The sequence below is a fragment of the Ruditapes philippinarum genome, unplaced genomic scaffold, assembly GCF_026571515.1.
Source record: "Ruditapes philippinarum isolate M1 unplaced genomic scaffold, ASM2657151v2 ctg2541_1_1_1_1, whole genome shotgun sequence".
Lineage (NCBI taxonomy): Eukaryota > Metazoa > Mollusca > Bivalvia > Venerida > Veneridae > Ruditapes > Ruditapes philippinarum.
This window is the reverse complement of record NW_026852865.1, coordinates 42103-61440: the sequence shown is the minus strand read 5'-3', so window position 1 is coordinate 61440 and position 19338 is coordinate 42103. Positions and strand designations below refer to the sequence as shown.

The window sequence follows — 19338 nt, the reverse complement described above, 5'->3', positions numbered from 1 at the left end:
AAATATTCATTTTGTAATATTTTATATCATCAGTATATAATTATTTCCTCTTTTACACAAATTTTCATTCGAATTTTTTGCTATAAATATAGATGGAAAATCATGCGGAAAACTTCTTACTTCATCCTAGAAATAACAACCGGCCACGACAGCTGTTTCCTTAAAATGTTTTGACTGAAAAATTAATGATTTTTTAATAACTACAGCAGATTATTTAAAAGAAAGGATGCTTCCACTACATAAACATGATAAGGAATATCGAGGGCCTGGCCTGATAGGAAAGATAACAGGATGGATGAGGTAAAAATGTGTTGGAAATTTATGACAAACGCGATTACCAAATCTGTCACAAGTGAGCCATGTGCAGTATGGGTTTTGTATGAATGTCTATTTAAAACTGAAAAAGAATTTGACAGATTATATCTGATCAATTTGAGTTTGATAATGGGGGGACCAGAGTTAAGATGCATAAAGAGAGAACAGAAGCTACTGTGTATTTATTTTATAAGACCCTTGTTCAGATGCAACTGAAGTCTTAAATGCCATGTCCCGAAGTTGTAAATTATGGTCTGATATATGAAAGAGTTTTTTTTATAAAGTTAAATGAACAAAGAATAAAGGTTTTTTTTTATCTAATGACAAATCCTTTTGAAATTTGGTACCTGGCATTTTGCTTTTGAATTTGATACACACCAGATGGGTACATAAGGGTGAGAGTGGTTTTGTCGAACTATCGGTTCGGCGAACTAATCTTATATAATAAAACAGGTTGTGGTTTCAGCGAACTTAATTTATATAATGCAAAAAATACCTATTGTATATAGGGCACGTCAATTATCGTGGGTCTTAATCTGTTGTTTATCACACATTTTCATGCAACTAAAGACAAGATATTGAAAATTTAAACCTATTATTTATTATTTTCTTTAGTATAATAGTTATATTTTACATAAAAGCATAACTCAATACAAAAGATCTCAGTAAACAAACAACATCATAAAAATATATACATGTACGTATATAAGTGAAGCCTGAAAAGAGAAAAACATTTTTTTATAATCTATGTTAAACTGTATTCACAAATGGTAAAAGCTGAAAAAGGACGAATGTTATTTAGGAATAAAATCGACATTATACACAGTAAAATAAAACCTGGAAGAGAAGGAATGTATTTTATAATTTAAGTATATACACAAAAAACAAGACATACAAAAACATGTAAAAATTGAAAATAAGAAAAATTTGTGCCATGATTTTGTACGTAATAAACAACACATCTTTTTAAAATACTTTATTCATCTCTATATAAACAATTGACACATGCATAGTATTAAAGAGAATCTACTATGTTTTTTACGTAATATTAATAAACAACAACAATCTGTTTTTATTCTTTATTCATCACTCAATATAAAACTTAAGAATGGTCCTCATAAATCCTGTTGTTGAAGTTGTTGGATCCTATTCCTGAAATGTGGCTACATAATCTCAGTAGTTGGGAAGTAGTCATCTCATCATCTTCGAACTTGTCCCAGGCGTCGAATAAGGCTCCAATTATTTTTTTTAATATTCTTTTCTCAAAAATAATTAATCAAGTAACAAACAAATCATTACCAAAATAGGTATTGTATATAGACATACATCAACAATATATTCTATTCATTAATGAAATTTTGCTTCATAATTTGATTACAACAAACATATTGATGATAAAACCACTTTATATAGACGAACCATGCCAACTTCGCCTTTAATTACTATATAAAATAAGATCGACAAAACCACTTTCGCACCTCTTCATAAATAAAATTCGCCGAACCGGTAGTTTGACAAAACCACCATAGTTCGTACTTTAGGATACTGAAATCAACTTGATTTCGGTAACTTTACCGAAATCAACTAATTAAAATGAGCCAGGATTAATTATCTTGCTTACATGTATGTTAGCATTTTTGTACATAAATAACTAAAATTGACTTCCAGTGAAAAAATCTACGAAAATTTTTTTATTTTGATGATTTTTAGCTCGACTATTCGATAAGAATAAGTAGAGCTATTGCAGTCACCCGAGCGTCGGCGTCGGCGTAACCACTTATGTTAAAGTTTTTGTAATAGTTCAAATATTTTCAAAGTCCATTGACATATGGCTTTGAAACTTTGCACACTTGTTCACCATCATGACCCCAATCTTTAGACAGGAGGAGGTAACTCTATCAAGCATTTTGACAGAATAATGCCCCTTTTTCGACTTAGAATTTACGTTAAAGTTTTTGTAATAGTTCAAATATTTTCAAAGTCCATTGACATATGGCTTTGAAACTTTGCACACTTGTTCACCATCATGACCCCAACCTGTAGACAGGAGCACATAACTCCATCAAGCATTTTGACAGAATTATGCCCCTTTTTCGACTTAGAATTTATGTTAAAGTTTTTGTAATAGTTCAAATATTTTCAAAGTCCATAGACATATGGCTTTGAAACTTTGCACACTTGTTCACCATCATGACCCCAACCTGTAGACAGGAGGAGGTAACTCTATTAAGCATTTTGACAGAATTATGCCCCTTTTTCGACTTAGAATTTACGTTAAAGTTTTTGTAATAGTTCAAATATTTTCAAAGTCCATTGACATATGGCTTTGAAACTTTGCACACTTGTTCAACATCATGACCCCAACCTGTAAACAGGAGGAGGTAACTCTATCAAGCATTTTGACAGAATTATGCCCCTTTTTCGACTTAGAATTTACGTTAAAGTTTTTGTAATAGTTCAAATATTTTCAAAGTCCATTGACATATGGCTTTGAAACTTTGCACATTTGTTCACCATCATGACCCCAACCTGTAAACAGGAGGAGGTAACTGTATCAGGCATTTTTTTACTATCAAGCACTAAGAATAGTCGAGCGTTGCTGTCCTACCGACAGCTCTTGTTTTATAATATATTTACTGCAGTATACACTTTGATTTTACTAATATAAAATAATAAATTAATAATATAGTTGCTAATTAAACAACTCTATTTAAATAATTTTTTTTAGATCTCTTCAATTATATGCCAATTGTATTAGAAAGATAATTAACAAAAAAAGTTTACTTGAATATGGAGATAAATTTCAATTAGACATATAACATATTTATACAGTAGCTTTCCCAAAATTATTCATGTGCCAGCTAGTATCGATAAGATCATCAAAATCAAGTTTTGTTTATTTTTCTTTGTTTGTATGTCAAATTGAATCTTCATTAATTTTAAATATCAAAACAGGTCTCACATAAATTATTAAAACTTGCTTTTACACGTTGATTTCTGTATATTAATAATGTTGATTTTGGTTTGCATTAGGTAGGGCAAGCAATCATAAAAAATATATTTTTGTATAACATCATCAATTTCTATTATTTTTGTATTTTTTTTTTGCATGTAAGTTCAATTCAATCCATATTACTTATTTATTCAAAAATAATTAAAATAAATTGTTTAATTGTAATTTTACGAGTTGATTTCGGTTATGAAAAGTTGATTTTGGAAATGTTACCGAAATCAAGTTGATTAAGGTATCATTACGTACCGACGCCAGATTACTTCCGTCTGGCTTAAAAGTAGTTTCTGCATTAGTGTGGTTTGAGAAGCAGAAAGAATATCTCAAGAATCATAATTTCCCTTTGGATTTAAACCCTCGTATTTGGCAGTAATGTGAATATAACTGTGATGCTTTACCAGGGTTACATGTATACCAGATTGTTAACGCAGCCCTTATCAAAGCTTGGAACAAAAAACTGTCATTCCTCCACATGGTTAAGTTTTTCAAAAGTTATTACTTACTTGACATTGCATATACGTTTTTCGTAACAATTTTCAGTTGAATTATTTGATTCTTTATTGGCGACGCCGGTGAGTGACGGCGTCTCTTATGGAATGCTTTTTATTTTGGCCTATGGAAGGAGCTGTTATTATTAGCAGTTTATTTCATGTTGTGTTAATTAGTTTTATTTTGATTCATAAAAATCAAGTAAACAAATATTTTATTATATTTGTATTTAATAACTTTATGTAAAAAGCATGTGCATTGTGATATTATTTTTTTTTCAGATTGATATTCTCAGAAAAAACATCAAGAAACATTTTTATGTTTCTGCTATTGAATCTCTCATTTGCATTTGTAGAGCTATCCTATGGAATCTGGACAAATAGGTTAGTTACAATTTATGCTTCATTTCTGTCAGCATAATTTGGAGATAAGTAATAAAAGGGATAGTATCATGAATTGACTGTTGAACTATTGAAATCTTTGATAATCAGTGATACATCATGTTAAATGTAAGTATTTGTATTGATTTGTATACAACTGTTAAATACGTGTACATGTAATGTTAAATATAGTCAACATAATTTAAAATTGCTGATTATCTATGTGTGAAGTATTGAGTTTAAAATTAAGATTTTTATCCTTTAAGTTTCTTTTTTATGAGTAAACTTAGGATGAAATATTCTATTAATAATTAATGAAAAAACAGAAAAGAATTCATATTATTGTATTTTTGGGAGGGAAAATTGAGTTTTCGTTTTCATGCCTACACTGTAACTTGTAATTAAAAAATAACTGTTTCTTAAATGTTTAAAATCATGCCTGAAGTAATGCACAATTCAACATTGTATATAAGCATCCGCGCAGTCTGATTAGGATCCATGCTGTTCGCTTACAAACCCTATTACAAGTAGAGAAACTGATAGCGAACAGCATGGATCCTGATCAGACTGCGCGGATGCGCAGGCTGGTCTGGATCCATGCTGGTCGCAAACGCATTACGTTGGTTTTGTCGTGACACGGCTCCTTTGTCATGATTTGTATCATTTATCATTTTAGTCTGGGTTTGATATCTGATTCCTTCCACATGTTCTTTGATTGTACTGCACTGCTGGCTGGTCTGGCTGCCTCTGTTATCTCAAGATGGAGATCAAATGAAAATTATTCTTATGGGTAAGTTTTGAATTGATCCTTTACATCTTATATGTGTGTATGGAGACTTGGTTCTAAACCAAAAAAAATAATAGTTTAGTTTTGTCAAATAATGCTATTATTATAGCATTCATTATGTTTTTGGGGAAAACATATTTATTTTTTTTGTACATGAATATCTACTCAATCATTCTTAAAGAGGCACTTTACATCTGACTTCACCTGGAAAGGGTTAAAAAATTGATCTAGGGGGGTTTGGAAATATCGATGCCCACGGAAAAGTTTGGCAAATTTTTTAACTTGTGCCTAGTTCAAGTTTACTTGCCTATATAAAATTCTAAAATGATGGCCATATGTACTAATGATTGTAACTGTAAGTTTTGTCAGCTTGTTTGATTTACTGTACATGTGTATACATCATATTTCATACTTTCAGGTTTGTTCGTGCTGAAGTTCTGGCTGGTTTTGTAAATGGCCTTTTCTTGCTTTTTATAGGATTTTTCATCTTTTCAGAAGCTGTTGAGGTAGGTTTGATTGATAAGTTTATTATATAGACAGCTGTTACTTTATAATGTTTTAATGTTCTTTAATTTGTATTTTTAAAAAAAATATGATTTTGTACTGTTACATATTATCATTTTAATTTATGGATGTTTGATGACTTGTTTTTTTTTGTTTTGTTTTTTTTGTAAAAATAATCTCAGTCTTAGTCAGTTTAATCATACTCCCGACAGGAACTTTGGATTCTTTCATGTAAGGAAGCTATCCAGCTAGCTTACGGAACGTCCGTGGTTCTACTCAGGTGCCCGTTCGTGCCTGAGATAATGCACGGAAGGGCACCTGAGGTCTTCCTCCACCAGTGAAGCTGGAACGTCGCGATATGACCTATACTGTGTCGATGTGACGTAAAACCCAAAATAAACAAACAAACAAAAGTTTAATCATACTAATAAGTTTTTAGTTTATTATGAAAAAGAGTTATGGCCCTTGACTTTATCATAGTAACTTATAAACTAGCATTCTGAGTGTTTTAAAAGTATTTCCAATTAGTTACAAGTAATTTCCAATTTACATAATTCTGAAAAATCCTTCTACAGTAATGCTTATGCTAATTTAATGCACAGATTTAGCAAGTAATGCTAATTAAATGCATTAATTTTAAAAGTAATTTGCCCCATGTCTGTTATTAACAATCATTGGTATTGTTCAAAATGTGCTTTGAGTGGTTGTAAATTTGGCATGTGTAGTATTTCTTGTGGAGGAGCAAAAAGCAGAGTGGGAGAAATTAACCACCGTAGCTTATGACATTTCTTGAATCAATGTTAAGTTTATGTTTATACTTTGTCTTTATGCATTGAACTTAAAAGGTCCATTGAACTCATTAGAAGTGTGTTGTACTTGGGTGTGGAAATGTTAATTATCTGAATGTATAATTTATGTTTACAGCGTCTGGTTGAACCACCTGAGGTTAGACACGAGAGATTGTTCTTAGTGTCAGTAGGTGGTTTTCTAGTCAACTTAATTGGAATATTTGCATTTCAACATGGACATAATCATTCTCATGGAGGTGGTGGAGGTAAGCGTAACAATTATTTTATATGACAACAGTAAATTCAACCCTTGACCCCTCAACACCAGGCAGTGTGAGGAATAGCAGATAAGGAAAAACCAATGGTTACCTATATTTTTCCCTTTATCCCTTCACTGCCAGGGTTATGTAGCAGGTTATATGTCATCCTCTTAATGCAGGGGCTATTAAGCTTGGATTTATCCGTATGACTGTCCCTATTGTAAACAGCCTTAATTGTGGGATGGAGAGGGAGATAATCCAAAAGTTAGAGTGCCAAATATTCCCTTGGAATGAGGATCTGGATCACAAAGACTGGCTTAAAACCTGACTGGCTTGTAACCCTTACAAAATGTCACCTGTAAGCAACAATTAAGACAGTTTTACTGATCTGATGCATCAATTGCTAGTGCAGCGGGTAATCTTATTACAATGAAATATGTCATAAATGCTATCAATGGAATTTCTATCATCAAAAAATGACTAAAGTAAGTTGTTGTAGATGTTGGGTGGAAGTCTTGATATGAGTTTGTCTATTTTGTCTATAAAAAGTTGTTTCGTTACATATTTATTCATTTGTAGAACAGATTTGCCTTTTATCAAATTTGGAACTGTATATCGAGTGATTTCAGTGTTAAAATTAAATTGTCAGAAATAAAGTTATGGTCAGACTGTAGGAATAATATAATATTTATCAATCATTGTTTATTGAACTTGGTTTTTCTCGTTTATTCAGATCACGGGCATTCACATGGTGGACATGGACACTCACATGGCTTAGGTGAGACAAGCTTATTAGTTACCTTAAGTGTTGATGGGAATTTAATAAATTTGAAGATTTTTTTACCTGATCTATCATCCCATTAAGTATGAGGCCTTCCTGTCTATCTCACACTTCCTACTTAAAAGACAGATTCTGAGTGCTGAGTTTGTAAATATGTAGCAAAACATACAAAATCATGAATGCCTCTTTATTGCTGTTTGTTATTTTTGAATTATTAAAAATACATAGAAGAGATGGTCAAAGATTTTTTTTTTTACTAATGTATATGGCTGTTTCTTAGAAGTACATGCAACAATTGTTCTTACATAGGATTTTTTTTCTCATACCTGTTATTTAAATGTTATAATTCTTTATTGTGAAAATTTGCAACTTAAAGTTTTTTTCTGTTGAAACGAAATAATGGTATATTTTATATTAAGGATATACTATGCTCGTCTTTGAGTAAAATACTTTAATCACAGAAATTTATTGAAATCTATGTAATTCTTACCAAATATGTCTTAATTTGAATAAAAGAATGAATTAACTATGTATGGAAATCTGCATTCCATTTAACAGGTCAAGTAAAGTTCATCTTTTCTTTAAAAAAAATGCCGGTATTTTTAATGACACTATATTCATATTGTAGCCACGCATAGTGTGTACAGTTTTAAACACAACATATCTTTGTGTAAAGTCAAAACATGTTTATTTTATATTTACAAAGAGACTATATAGCAATTATCAATATTTTCTAGTATGAAATTTGAGCAAAGTATATCTTTAAATCTAAAATTTTGCACAAGTGGTAATTACTGATACTTGTTGTTATGATAATTGGTATAATTACTAGTAATTTGAAGCATTTATATGGCTTTATTTAAGCAATTAATTTAGTTATGGTAGTATTCCCATACTCTAACACTCTCACTTGTAATGTTTCCAATATAGTTCATACAGTAATTTTTTGTGCATGGAATAAAAGTTTTTTTCTCCAATAGTCAGAATTTGTCAAACGTTCCCAATTTAATTCTGGAAATTCCAAACATCTATTGACTGATTCTCAAATTTATGACTTTTTTCCCCAGGTTTTGAAGAAAATAACCATAAAGACCATGGGCATAGCCATGGGGGTGACCATGGACATAGTCATGATAGCCATGGACATAGTCATGAACCAAAACAAAATGCATCACAAAAACAGATCATGCAAGGTAATGTGACTTTGTGCAAGTTTGATTTCTGAAAGTATTAGACTTAAATAATCAAATAAAAAAAGCAAAAGAAAAAGGGGTAAAACCTTTTAAACCAGCTGAATTTGTTTAATTGCTTGGTCCAGATTCCAAAGTTTACGGGATTTTGGTATCAAAATACAAAAATTGAGCTACCAATGGTACTGAATCTAGTAAGACTGCATGGATATGCAGGCAGACCTGGCTCTATACTGGTGGCAAAGGCTGATCAGTTTTGGTACCAGCAAGTTTAGGGTTACACATGTTTAGGGTTAAAGGGGAAAGAACACTTTAAAGAAGTATTCCATGTGTAATATATAATATGTGTAATTAAATGATAAAAGGTCAAGCTGAATTAAATCAATCAGTATGTTGAGCATGCTTTTACTTTATATTGTGTTTGTTCCCTTATAAATGATTTTGACAATGCTTGAAGAGAACAAATAAGTAATATTGAAAATATGCAGGAAACCTTGTTGCTGTCTGTTGCCAGTCAAGATTTACATATATACTTAAAATGTTTTTGACAATTTGTTTCCCAATCTTCTATATTTAGAAATGAACATCATTAATGGGTTATAAATAGATCTTGGGACGCTGTTTTGAAAAGGGCTTGCCAGTGATATGATGCACTTTTCAAAAATAAAATTACTAAAATACCTAGTTTGAAACAATACAAAATTGATTTTTCAACAGAAAATAAAAGCTAAAGGCCGTTTTAAAGCAAGAACCAAAATCAAAGTTGTGTTAAGAATGTTTGCATTGTATCTAAATAAATAACATAGATATCATGTGTACATTACAGGAGTGTTTTTACATATACTGGCTGATACACTAGGCAGTGTAGGAGTGATCATATCCTCTGGTTTAATACATTATTTTGGTTGGATGGTCGCAGACCCAGTGTGTTCAATGTTTATTGCCATTTTAATTACTATAAGGTTGGTTGATATTTTATATTTCTTATAGATATTTAACCTAGAAATTCAGTGATTTTGTTAATACTTGAAGTAAGTAGGAAAATACATTAATTTTCTTGAATAGTTTACTTCTTAAAAGGAGATATATGTATGTATCAATTTTAACTCTCTATATTATTCTTAAAACCTTAAGTTCTAAAGTAATGAGGACATATTTAAAGGTAAATAAAATACTGTTTTTCTAAAATCTTTAAGCTTCTCAGTAAGAGAGTTATGCCAAAAATAAAAATGTTGGGCTTTTGAAGATATATTTAGGTGTTAAAATACCCCTAAGGAGGTACTTGGAATCACTGAAATCAATTTTCAGACACAGCTGTGTTTACTTTCTGCCTGCTGTTGCTATGGTAGCTTCTTTCATGTATCTGCCCATCACAAATATTGGCTGAAAATTTGATCACAACTCATGAAAAGTTGTTTATTGAAAATTTAGGGAAATCAGTATATTCTTCTTTAAAAGTGTTTTGTAGAATATCAGTGATCTGTTATTGAGTCCAATGCCACATTTACGGTTCCTGTTATTAAAAAGTGAATTTAAGCAGATTTTAAGTCAGTCTACAATACTTGTCATAGAAACATATATTTTAACGCAAGCTTTTTATATCATACAAGGAAAAGGTATAATTGCTATAGTAGTTCTTTACAGGGATATAACATGGTGTCAGTATACATCAATAAGGCATCAGTATGAATGAAGTAGAATTTGATACATTAATCTCTAGTGAATAAAAGCCTTTCTATACAAATATTGATCATTTGAACCTAATAACGTAATTTTCTGGTTTTTGTTTTGTTTCAGTGTTCTACCACTACTGAGAGATTCAATTGGTATTTTAATGCAGCGTACACCGAGGGAGTTAGATGATCTCCTCCCTGGCTGTTACCAAAGAGTATGTATCTTTCTTGTGTTGCATAGATTAAATTAATTTATAGAAGGTCAATTATTTCAATCATTGTTGGAGTCCACTTCTTGGACTTAACCAGTGCTGGTGTCATATGAATAAACATGGTAGTGACCTGTATAGGGCTCGAACCCATGATCCCTGGGTTGAGAGTCAGACACTTTAACCACTAGGCCACTGCTCCCCTTTCCTGTTAAACAGATTAAATACGTTGAACATGTTTTCAGTTTAAAGATATTTTCTTTCAATATTCTCAACAATTATTTCATTTTACCGTCTTTTGCATAATTTTTCGTTGAAAATAATCAGGTAATTCAGCAAGAATTCTTTTTCTGTTTTGTTTGTTCCTAGTGCAGGCCTGGACCTATATGAACTTATGGAGCTAGACTTGTGATGTTTACGATTACAGTGATATTTTGCATGATATTCACAATAAATTATAGGCAAATGTATAACATAAACCTATTTTGATCTTGAATTCACATAATGTACCAATATAAGTTCAAGTAAAAGAATTCAAATGAAATTATGTGTTATATGTTATAATGTATGTGACAGTACCCAAAGAGATAACAATTTATGATATGAAATTATTATTTGTGACTTATTTTCTTTTTCCCTGTTTTCACAGGTAAGCCAGCTTGAGGGCGTTTACAGTGTCCAAGAACCTCATTTTTGGACCTTATGTAGTGAAGTTTATATTGGAACAATAAAATTAGAGGTTTCTGCTAAAGCAGACTCAAAATATATTCTAAGTCAAACACACAGTATATTTTTGCAAGTAAGTAAAGACATTTGATAGCTTGACTTTACAAATATAGGGATATTCTACTCTCAGTGATAAAGATGTTGACTTTATGTTAAAGTTTCGGATGCTAGTACAGATGTAACGTACAAACAGGAATATATCTCAATAACAAAATGCATTCATACTTAGCAAGTGTATTTCCAATGAATAGGGGGCATCCGTGGTTATGGTTGTTGACGTCAAGCCACTTGCCTGTCACTGCTAGGTTCAAGCTGTGCAAGCGTATTTTGAATCTTTTTCATGTGAGAAAGCTAGCCAGCTAGGTAACAGAATATCAGTGGTTCTACTTGGATACTTGTTAATGCCTGAAATAATGCACCGGAGGTCTTCATGACATGATGGACTGAAAAGATTTCCAGATAAGATGTACCATTTGATGTAGGTTTGTGCCAACTAATCTTTGTGCAAAATTTTCAATCATTTCCGCACACTCCGTTATTCCAGATTAATTATTCAAATTATAAAAAAATTACCCAAAATTAAAAGCGTTTTAACGCTTTTCACTCAAATTGGGCTAAGAAAAGCATAAAAATACGATTTTCAATTTATTTCAAAGTATATTTCTTAACTATCTTTGCATATATTACTCTTTAAAGTACCCCAGCTCATTTATGTAATAAAATACAAATGTTATGTTTTTAGGGCTTTTAAACCTCAGTGGAGTCCCTTTAATGCCTGAAATAATGCACTGGCAAAGCTTGGAAAGTCGCCATTTGACCTGTGTTGGTGTGACGTTAAACTAAATGAAAAAAAAATCCAATGATCCAACCTACTTTCAGAATATTATCCCCTAACTCTGTAAAACTGTTCACAGTTGAGTTAAGTGAAAAGCCTTGCATATAAAATCTCCATAATCACTTAAATAGATTAATATCTAGGTTAATTTGCATAACTCTTATAACTCTTTTATAAAATTATTTAAATGATGTAAAAATGGTTAGATTTTGTAGGAGTACATATTATTCATTACACAATATTGTCAAAAAAATTAATTTTTTTCATACAGGCTGGAGTAAAACAACTTTATGTACAAATAGACCATGCCATGATGTAGCATTTCACAACAACAATATAAAGAAAATGGTGACAGTTTTTTACGTGACAAATTTGAATGGTGCAATATGGACGAGAAACAGTGCAAGATGAAAGTTCAAGAGAAGTTCTACAGTCTCTGACCAAAAGACGATTTTATCTGTTTTTCTTTCCTGCTAAATATATAGCATCATTATGCTAGTTTTAGCATCTATTCAACAGTTTTAGCGTATCGATATATTCAATGGTTAACAAACATTGACAGATTTAATGATGGTATGCTAGTGTTGGAATCTATTAAAGGTTTTAGCATCTGTTTGACAGTTTTAGCAACAGAATACCATTTTTTTAGCAAAAAAATACCAATTTTAGCAACTGTATGCCTTTTTAAGAAATTTTTTCCAACTTTGAAATGAAGTTTAAGATCTGAGAAATGCACTTGATACACAAGGTATATGTAAGACATGAAAGATGTGAGAAATTGATGACAAAACTTTCGCAAGGGTTTGGAATGAAATACTAATTTTTCAAGCACATAATTCGGGATATGCATTTACCATTATTCATCAGCTGTTAAAGAAGTTAAGTTGAAAACATCATCTGTAAAGTGCTACTTAGGTCATTGCATATTGCATTTTTGACATTGGTGTGTTTTAATAATAACCGCATTTTCTGCATTTTGTATATAAGTTTTTTTTAAATTCAGATTTTTTCCACCTATCACAGTTTTGAATGAAAAGAGATAAAGTCATTTTCCTGCCCAGCATATGCAGTGTGGAGAAGGGAGACAAGTTGTTGGGGGAATGAAGTTTTCATATCTCCTCATTTTTGTGTACAGGTTAAAAGGAAAGATGAGGGCTGGTGGTTTTGAGTTTGGCCTCTCACTCGTAGCGATTTTGGGTTTAAGTCCAACTTAGGGTCATGGACCAGTTTCCTCATGTTACACCAATGTGAGTAATGTCCTTGAAGCAGACTCAATTGTGGTTTAACTTAGTTTCATGCTTTTGTCACTGTTAAACTTAAACACCATAATTTTAAGAGAAAAGACTTTTATTGTTACAATAATTAAAAAATTATAACCTAATAAAATGTTCTTCATTTAATGGTGCCAAAATTTATGTTTTACATACATGCGGAGGGCATGTTTTTTTTTTAAACCGTCTGTCCATTTGTTAGATGGTTTGTGACAGAATATTTAAACCTGACCAACCTTGACCATTTAGGAAAGTTCTGCTACCAACAGCCTCCAAATCGCCCTCTAGATTCACTTGGAGCACAAAAGGTCAAAGTCACTGCCAGGTATGACATATATTCAGTTGTTATTTGTGATTTTATTTAGGCTGCATAGGCATTTTTAAGAAAATGCATAAAATTTTGAAAATATCTTAGTAAAATGGGCTTTACACCTGAAATAAAAATATATCAATGGCAGAAAATGGCAATAGTTAAAATATTTTTATCATAAGACCCAAACTGTTAAAGCATGATGATATGATTAGATTATTTTCAAAACTTGCTGAGTTTCCTGTACTTCTATAGTGCTTCATAGTGTACATGTCAAACTGAAAAATATGTAAAAACTGCCAATGTTTAGTGTTCATATTTATACTATCATGAACATGGTTGGTTTCATTATCATAGTTTAACATGTGGTGTCATACTTGTAATTAGACATGTCAATGCAGGCCAGGTTAAAAAAGTTTGTTTGCTGTCCTTTGACACTACGGAAGATTATTCTTTTTTTGCATATTTATTTTGTTTAGTTTTAAAATGCAATAATGTTATTTTCTAATTCCCTAAATTTGATCTGGAAAAAATCTAATTTGTACATTTTATAGAGAACATTTTCTTATGCCTAAAGGTTTTGTGCCACAGACTTTAATAAAGAATTAGTAGACTATGTCAGGAGACAGGGAACAAACCATGTTTTATTACTGGCCTTTGCTACAGAAAATCTCAGTATCGTCCTTTTGTATTGTCATTGTCCGTGTATGTTTTTACTTGGATATTTATTATGTGAGAACTTAAATTGGTTTCTTATACAAGTATTACAACCTTCACAAGAGAGACCATCTTTCTAAAATACTGTAACCATGGAAACAAGCCCTTTTTTTTTAAGTCCAGAATTTTTTTTAAATGGAAAATTTTCTGAGTACAAGTGGTAAAACAACATTATTTAAGAGATCAGTTGTTATGGTATCTAAAGGTGGACTTTTAAAGCAGGTTTAACAGTTGGACGGAATTGAGATAGGAATATTTTGATGTTGAAATTTTCTCATGACATTAGCTAGTCAGATAAATTATGATTATATTGTTATATTATATATATAATGGAAATATTCATTGTTTTGGGGGTTTTTTTAGGCAGCAAACTTACCTGTAATGTAAGTCAATATAAGTAATTCAGTCCTTTTGTGCCCAGGTTGAATAACACTAAATTTATATATAGACTTCAATTATGAAAAAAACGTTTTCTTTGGCTCCAATAAAACAAGATTTGAAACTTTGATTTGCTTGGATCTTGTTCCTAGGTTCTATTTAACATAAATATAAATAATTCAAAATCTAAAATGTATGTTTCCAAATAAGCACTACAATGTATTTATTTCAGATGCTTAAATTACTGTGTTAATAATAGAAAAGTTACTTTAGGTGCTTTAAAAAGCACAAACATTATTTATTGTAAATGCTGTAATAGTGTTCAAAAGAGCACAATTTAATTAAATTATTGTAGAAATAAGTATTATTTATTAACAATGCTAAAACTTATTATATTTACTATTGTACATTTAAGCATTTTTGATACTGTATATTGGGTTCTTGATTACAGGCATGGACAGGATTTTCTTTTAATTAAACAAAATTGGTTAATCAGTCTTAAAATTGCATGTGGTGTACCACTTGAATATTTTGAGATTGTTTTACAAATTGTTGTTTTATATTAAAAATCTGAAGCCATATTGTAAGGCACTGTTAAAACAGCTTCTATAAGTGTTAGTGATATATGTATGTTATTTTTCACTTCATATTTGTATATTTTGTTTCCTTCATTAGCCATTGTTTTGTTAATCATGCATCTCTTTAATTATACAAAACTTCATTATGGAGTCCAGTCTATAACTACCGCATATGATTTGCTGATTCTGGGCACAAGTTTTGAATTGACCAATGACAGAGTGCGATATGAGACTGGTCTATTTTTTTATTTTCTTGAAGCCCCTGGTCATACTTTAAGGCCATATATAAGGGGTTTGAAATGAAACTGAGCAATGGCATCATTGAGAATGATTTAATTAAATTGTACTTGGAGTTGTAGATCAAAATAAATGAAGGCAGCAGAAACAAAACAGCTAATTCTTCTATTGATATTTGATATGCAATAGGCTTCTGTAAACTCATGTTTGATAACATGAATTTTATACATTGGTATCAGGATTCAGTGATATTTGTCTTAAAATAGCAAATACTTCTGACAAATAATTTAACTGCTAAAAAAATAAAAGCGTAATTATTAAATAGGTGCATTCAAACTTATTAAACATGTAGATGAAATTGAAACTTTTACACTGCAATATTTCACATTTCAAATTGTTTAGACTTAATGTAGTGATTGTATTAGCTAGAAGGATATTTAAATACAAATTATTGTTTTAATTCAATTAACTTACTTATAGTTTATTGTCCAAATTGCAAATTTGCTCATGTAGAATGATATTTGAGAAACCGAGTGTTATCCCTTTAACCCTTACCCTGCTGGAACTGATATTGATTAACCTAGCCACCAGTATAGAACCAGGCAAGTCTGCCATCTGTGCATTCCTTTCAGGTTAACCAGGCTCTGTAAGTTAATTTTCATCTCAATATTCCCAAAATTGATAATGGACTGTTCCAAATAAATGAAACTGGACAAGTCCATTTAAGAAATTTCAGCAGGTTAAGGGTTAAATTTCACAGCCTTGGTATGAACTTCTACTTAGTTAAAAGTTCTTTTATTTTACTGTGCATGAATAAATAGAATGTCACTTGTTAACAGGGTTTCATTTTAAACTACCCAAAATACACAAAGTCTAGTCTAGCATAGATTTGCTTCTTCATTTAGAATGTTGTAACTACCCATTTACTAGCATCACATTCCATCTCAAGTATTGTCTCAAGATCATATAGGTTTATATTGTGAGTGAGCTTTAAACTGTATTATGTATTATTGTATAGGACATCTGTCAATGTTTATATCTTTACTCTTATTCTACAGAATTTCTAAAGTGGACTTGTCCAGGTACTATTTTTTGGCACTGTCCCATTATCTTTTTTTGGGGAGAAATGAGTGTTCATATTTTAATTCTTATTCAGCAACATTTCTAAGTTGACTTGTCCAGGTACTATTTTTGGAACTGTCCCATTATCAATTTTGGGGAAATCTGAAAACTTGGAATTTGGTTAGGCAGTACTACATACCAGTAGTTTAGTCAGGCCACACTGTCTGGCTGTATATAAATGGGGAAGAAAGTCCTGTATTTTAAGATTTAATACTGGTAAGCCAATACTTTGGTTGTATAACAAGTGCTATTTTTAATCGGCTCATATTTGTCTCATTTTCATGTTTGGATGTAATTTTCTGTTTTTGCTGCATTGAAATTGTACAAAATCTTACATATTATTTTATTTTTTGCAAAAAACTTTAATAATAATGTTGTATAAATGCTTGATAAAACAATAATCAAATGTTGTATACATACATTTCATGGAAATAAAAGTTTGAAAAAATTGTCAAACAAGTATGCTGTAATTTGAACTTTAAGGAGGGTACTGTTTCCGTTTACATGTGAAGTGTTATAATATGAAAAATGAAGTAAGCTATTCATAATTTTTATGAAATATTGTTTGTCATTTACATGAAAAAAGGAGTCATTTCTACATGAAGTTGCCATTTTGCTTTTAAATTTCATTGAAGTCATTTACATAGAAAGTAAGTTTTTAAAATCTGAAAAAATTATGTTTACAGAAGTATGAAATAAATTATTATGTGTAATACATGTATGTCATTTATATGTGAGCAAAAAGTCTTTTATAAGTGTTAAATGTTGTTTACATTATCTGATTGTTACCCATTGTGAAAATGTAGTGACTGTGTAATTGTTTTGTTTTAATTAGATTCACAATTTTTCAGACTTTGATGACTTTTCTGGTAAAAATGTTATTCCATAATACAATATTTTTTTTAAATGTAGCATAGAGCAGTTGACAGTATGAAATATTGCCAAAACAGTCCCATGTCACAGACCTGTGTAGTCTGTAATTAAAGATAATTGCTTTATTTTTGCTTATTGGTCAATAAATTACATTTTCCATAGTTTCTTCAATTTTTACATTGGAAAAGAAGGGGGGGGGGGGGATTTGTTCCCTAGTTAAATTTTTCCTTCTTTGTCTTTGTAAAAAAATTTGAAACTGTTAGAAATGTCATTGATAAATTGTTTATTTATTACAGGCTGTCCAGCGTCCCTAAAATTCCTAAAAAATCCTAATTTTTTTCAGTTTGGCTAAAATTCCTAAAAAAATGAAAAATTCAAAGGGAATTCCTAAAAATGCCCTATTTTTTCACTGAAATTCCTATTTTTTTATCTTTTGTTTCAACCATTTTTCAATCACAATCTAAATTTTAACACAGTCAATGGTGCTGATGTCATATCTGACTAAATTGCATAAAGTCACTTGTATTTACTTCAACTCCTGCAGAAATGTCATACTTGATTTATTGCCAGGTGTTATCAGAAAAATAATAAGAAACTGTTTGTTTTAAATGGAACAATGAAAATTATCCGACTTTGACTATATCAAAATGGTCACTTGTTTGAAATAGAGATAAAAAAATTTCCAAGCAAGTTATATTTTTTATTTGCTACAGAGTTTTTACCATTTACCTTAGTCTTAGGTGTATTCAAAGCAACTATAATTTACATGATGAACCACAAAATTTCATCAGACTTTATGCAGGGGACCTTTTTAATAAAATCTTAATTTGTAATCAAGTTATTTTCAAGTGATGACTGTAAAAATTAGATCTTTTGTATGTGATACCAGCTGGCAGATTTAGACAAGTTTTCATATTTGGTAATATTATAAAGTGGGTAAGGTAAAGTGGCAGTAATGATTGGATGCTTTTACCATTTTGCACCCCAATTAGTGTTCTAAGAAGTGACACCTCCAGCTGCCCTTTTTGTACACATTAACATTAGTCATACTAATGCAATGTACTGTAAATATGTTATAACATTAAGTGTATGTTTTTTTTATATCTGGAAAAAAACACTGTTAAAAATATTGCATAGATTGACTCTGTTGTGTAATTTTCTACAATTTTTAGTTTAATTAAATTCTTTAGTGGTGAATACCCTGCTGTTTGAATTTATATTAGAGTATTCCTGGGAATGACCTGAGTGGGTTATATTGTTTTAATTGTTTTTTTAAGAAAGATCAAGACTTGTTCAAACTGTACCAATCTCAAAATGAATAATTGATGATAAATTTTTTATGCATTTATAGCTACAATAAATTTAAAGCATAGTTTCTCCTTCCATTTACTATTGGCAAATTACAGCTTAACTAATTGAATATTGGTTGTTCTGGGATACTTACATAACTTTAAAAAAGTTTTCATTCTAGTTATGTTTTAATGTAGTAAAGTTTTTCAGCTCTTATTCATAGATCTAAGGCAGTTAAAGGCAGTTGACCAGTGAATCTATTTATTCACGGTTGACTATGGAACACTGGTAGACACTTTAGTTATAACTGAACTAGAGCATTATTTGTGAGTTACTTACTTTTGTATCAAATATGCAAAGTTGAGCCCAAATCATGGTCTTTTGGGGCCATATTTTAGTTATAAAATTCCAAATTATAGCCCTAAAATTTCTTTTACTTGCACTAAAATTCCTAATTTTAGCCCTAAAATTTCTTAAAAATTGCCCTAAAATTTGCCCTAATTTTTTGTCAGAGGGTGCTGGACAGCCTGTTATTACAAATTTTACTGAACCATACCTGCTTATGATTGATTAGCTGTTTTCTACTAATTAATTAATTAGTTGATTTGATTGATT

The 19338-nt window shown here is 30.7% G+C and overlaps 1 protein-coding gene across 1 annotated transcript; it reads left to right on the top strand.

The window, feature by feature from the left end:
* Positions 1-110: 110 nt before the first annotated feature.
* On the top strand, positions 111-12919 carry LOC132726638 (zinc transporter 7-like). Its single transcript, XM_060711985.1, has 11 exons — positions 111-300; positions 4096-4197; positions 4871-4984; positions 5400-5487; positions 6410-6539; positions 7267-7311; positions 8382-8507; positions 9331-9466; positions 10302-10392; positions 11036-11185; positions 12219-12919. Exons 1-11 carry the CDS (start codon positions 227-229, stop codon positions 12264-12266), a joined length of 1104 nt encoding a protein of 367 aa, XP_060567968.1. The 5' UTR covers positions 111-226; the 3' UTR covers positions 12267-12919.
* The last annotated feature ends 6419 nt before the right edge of the window (positions 12920-19338 follow it).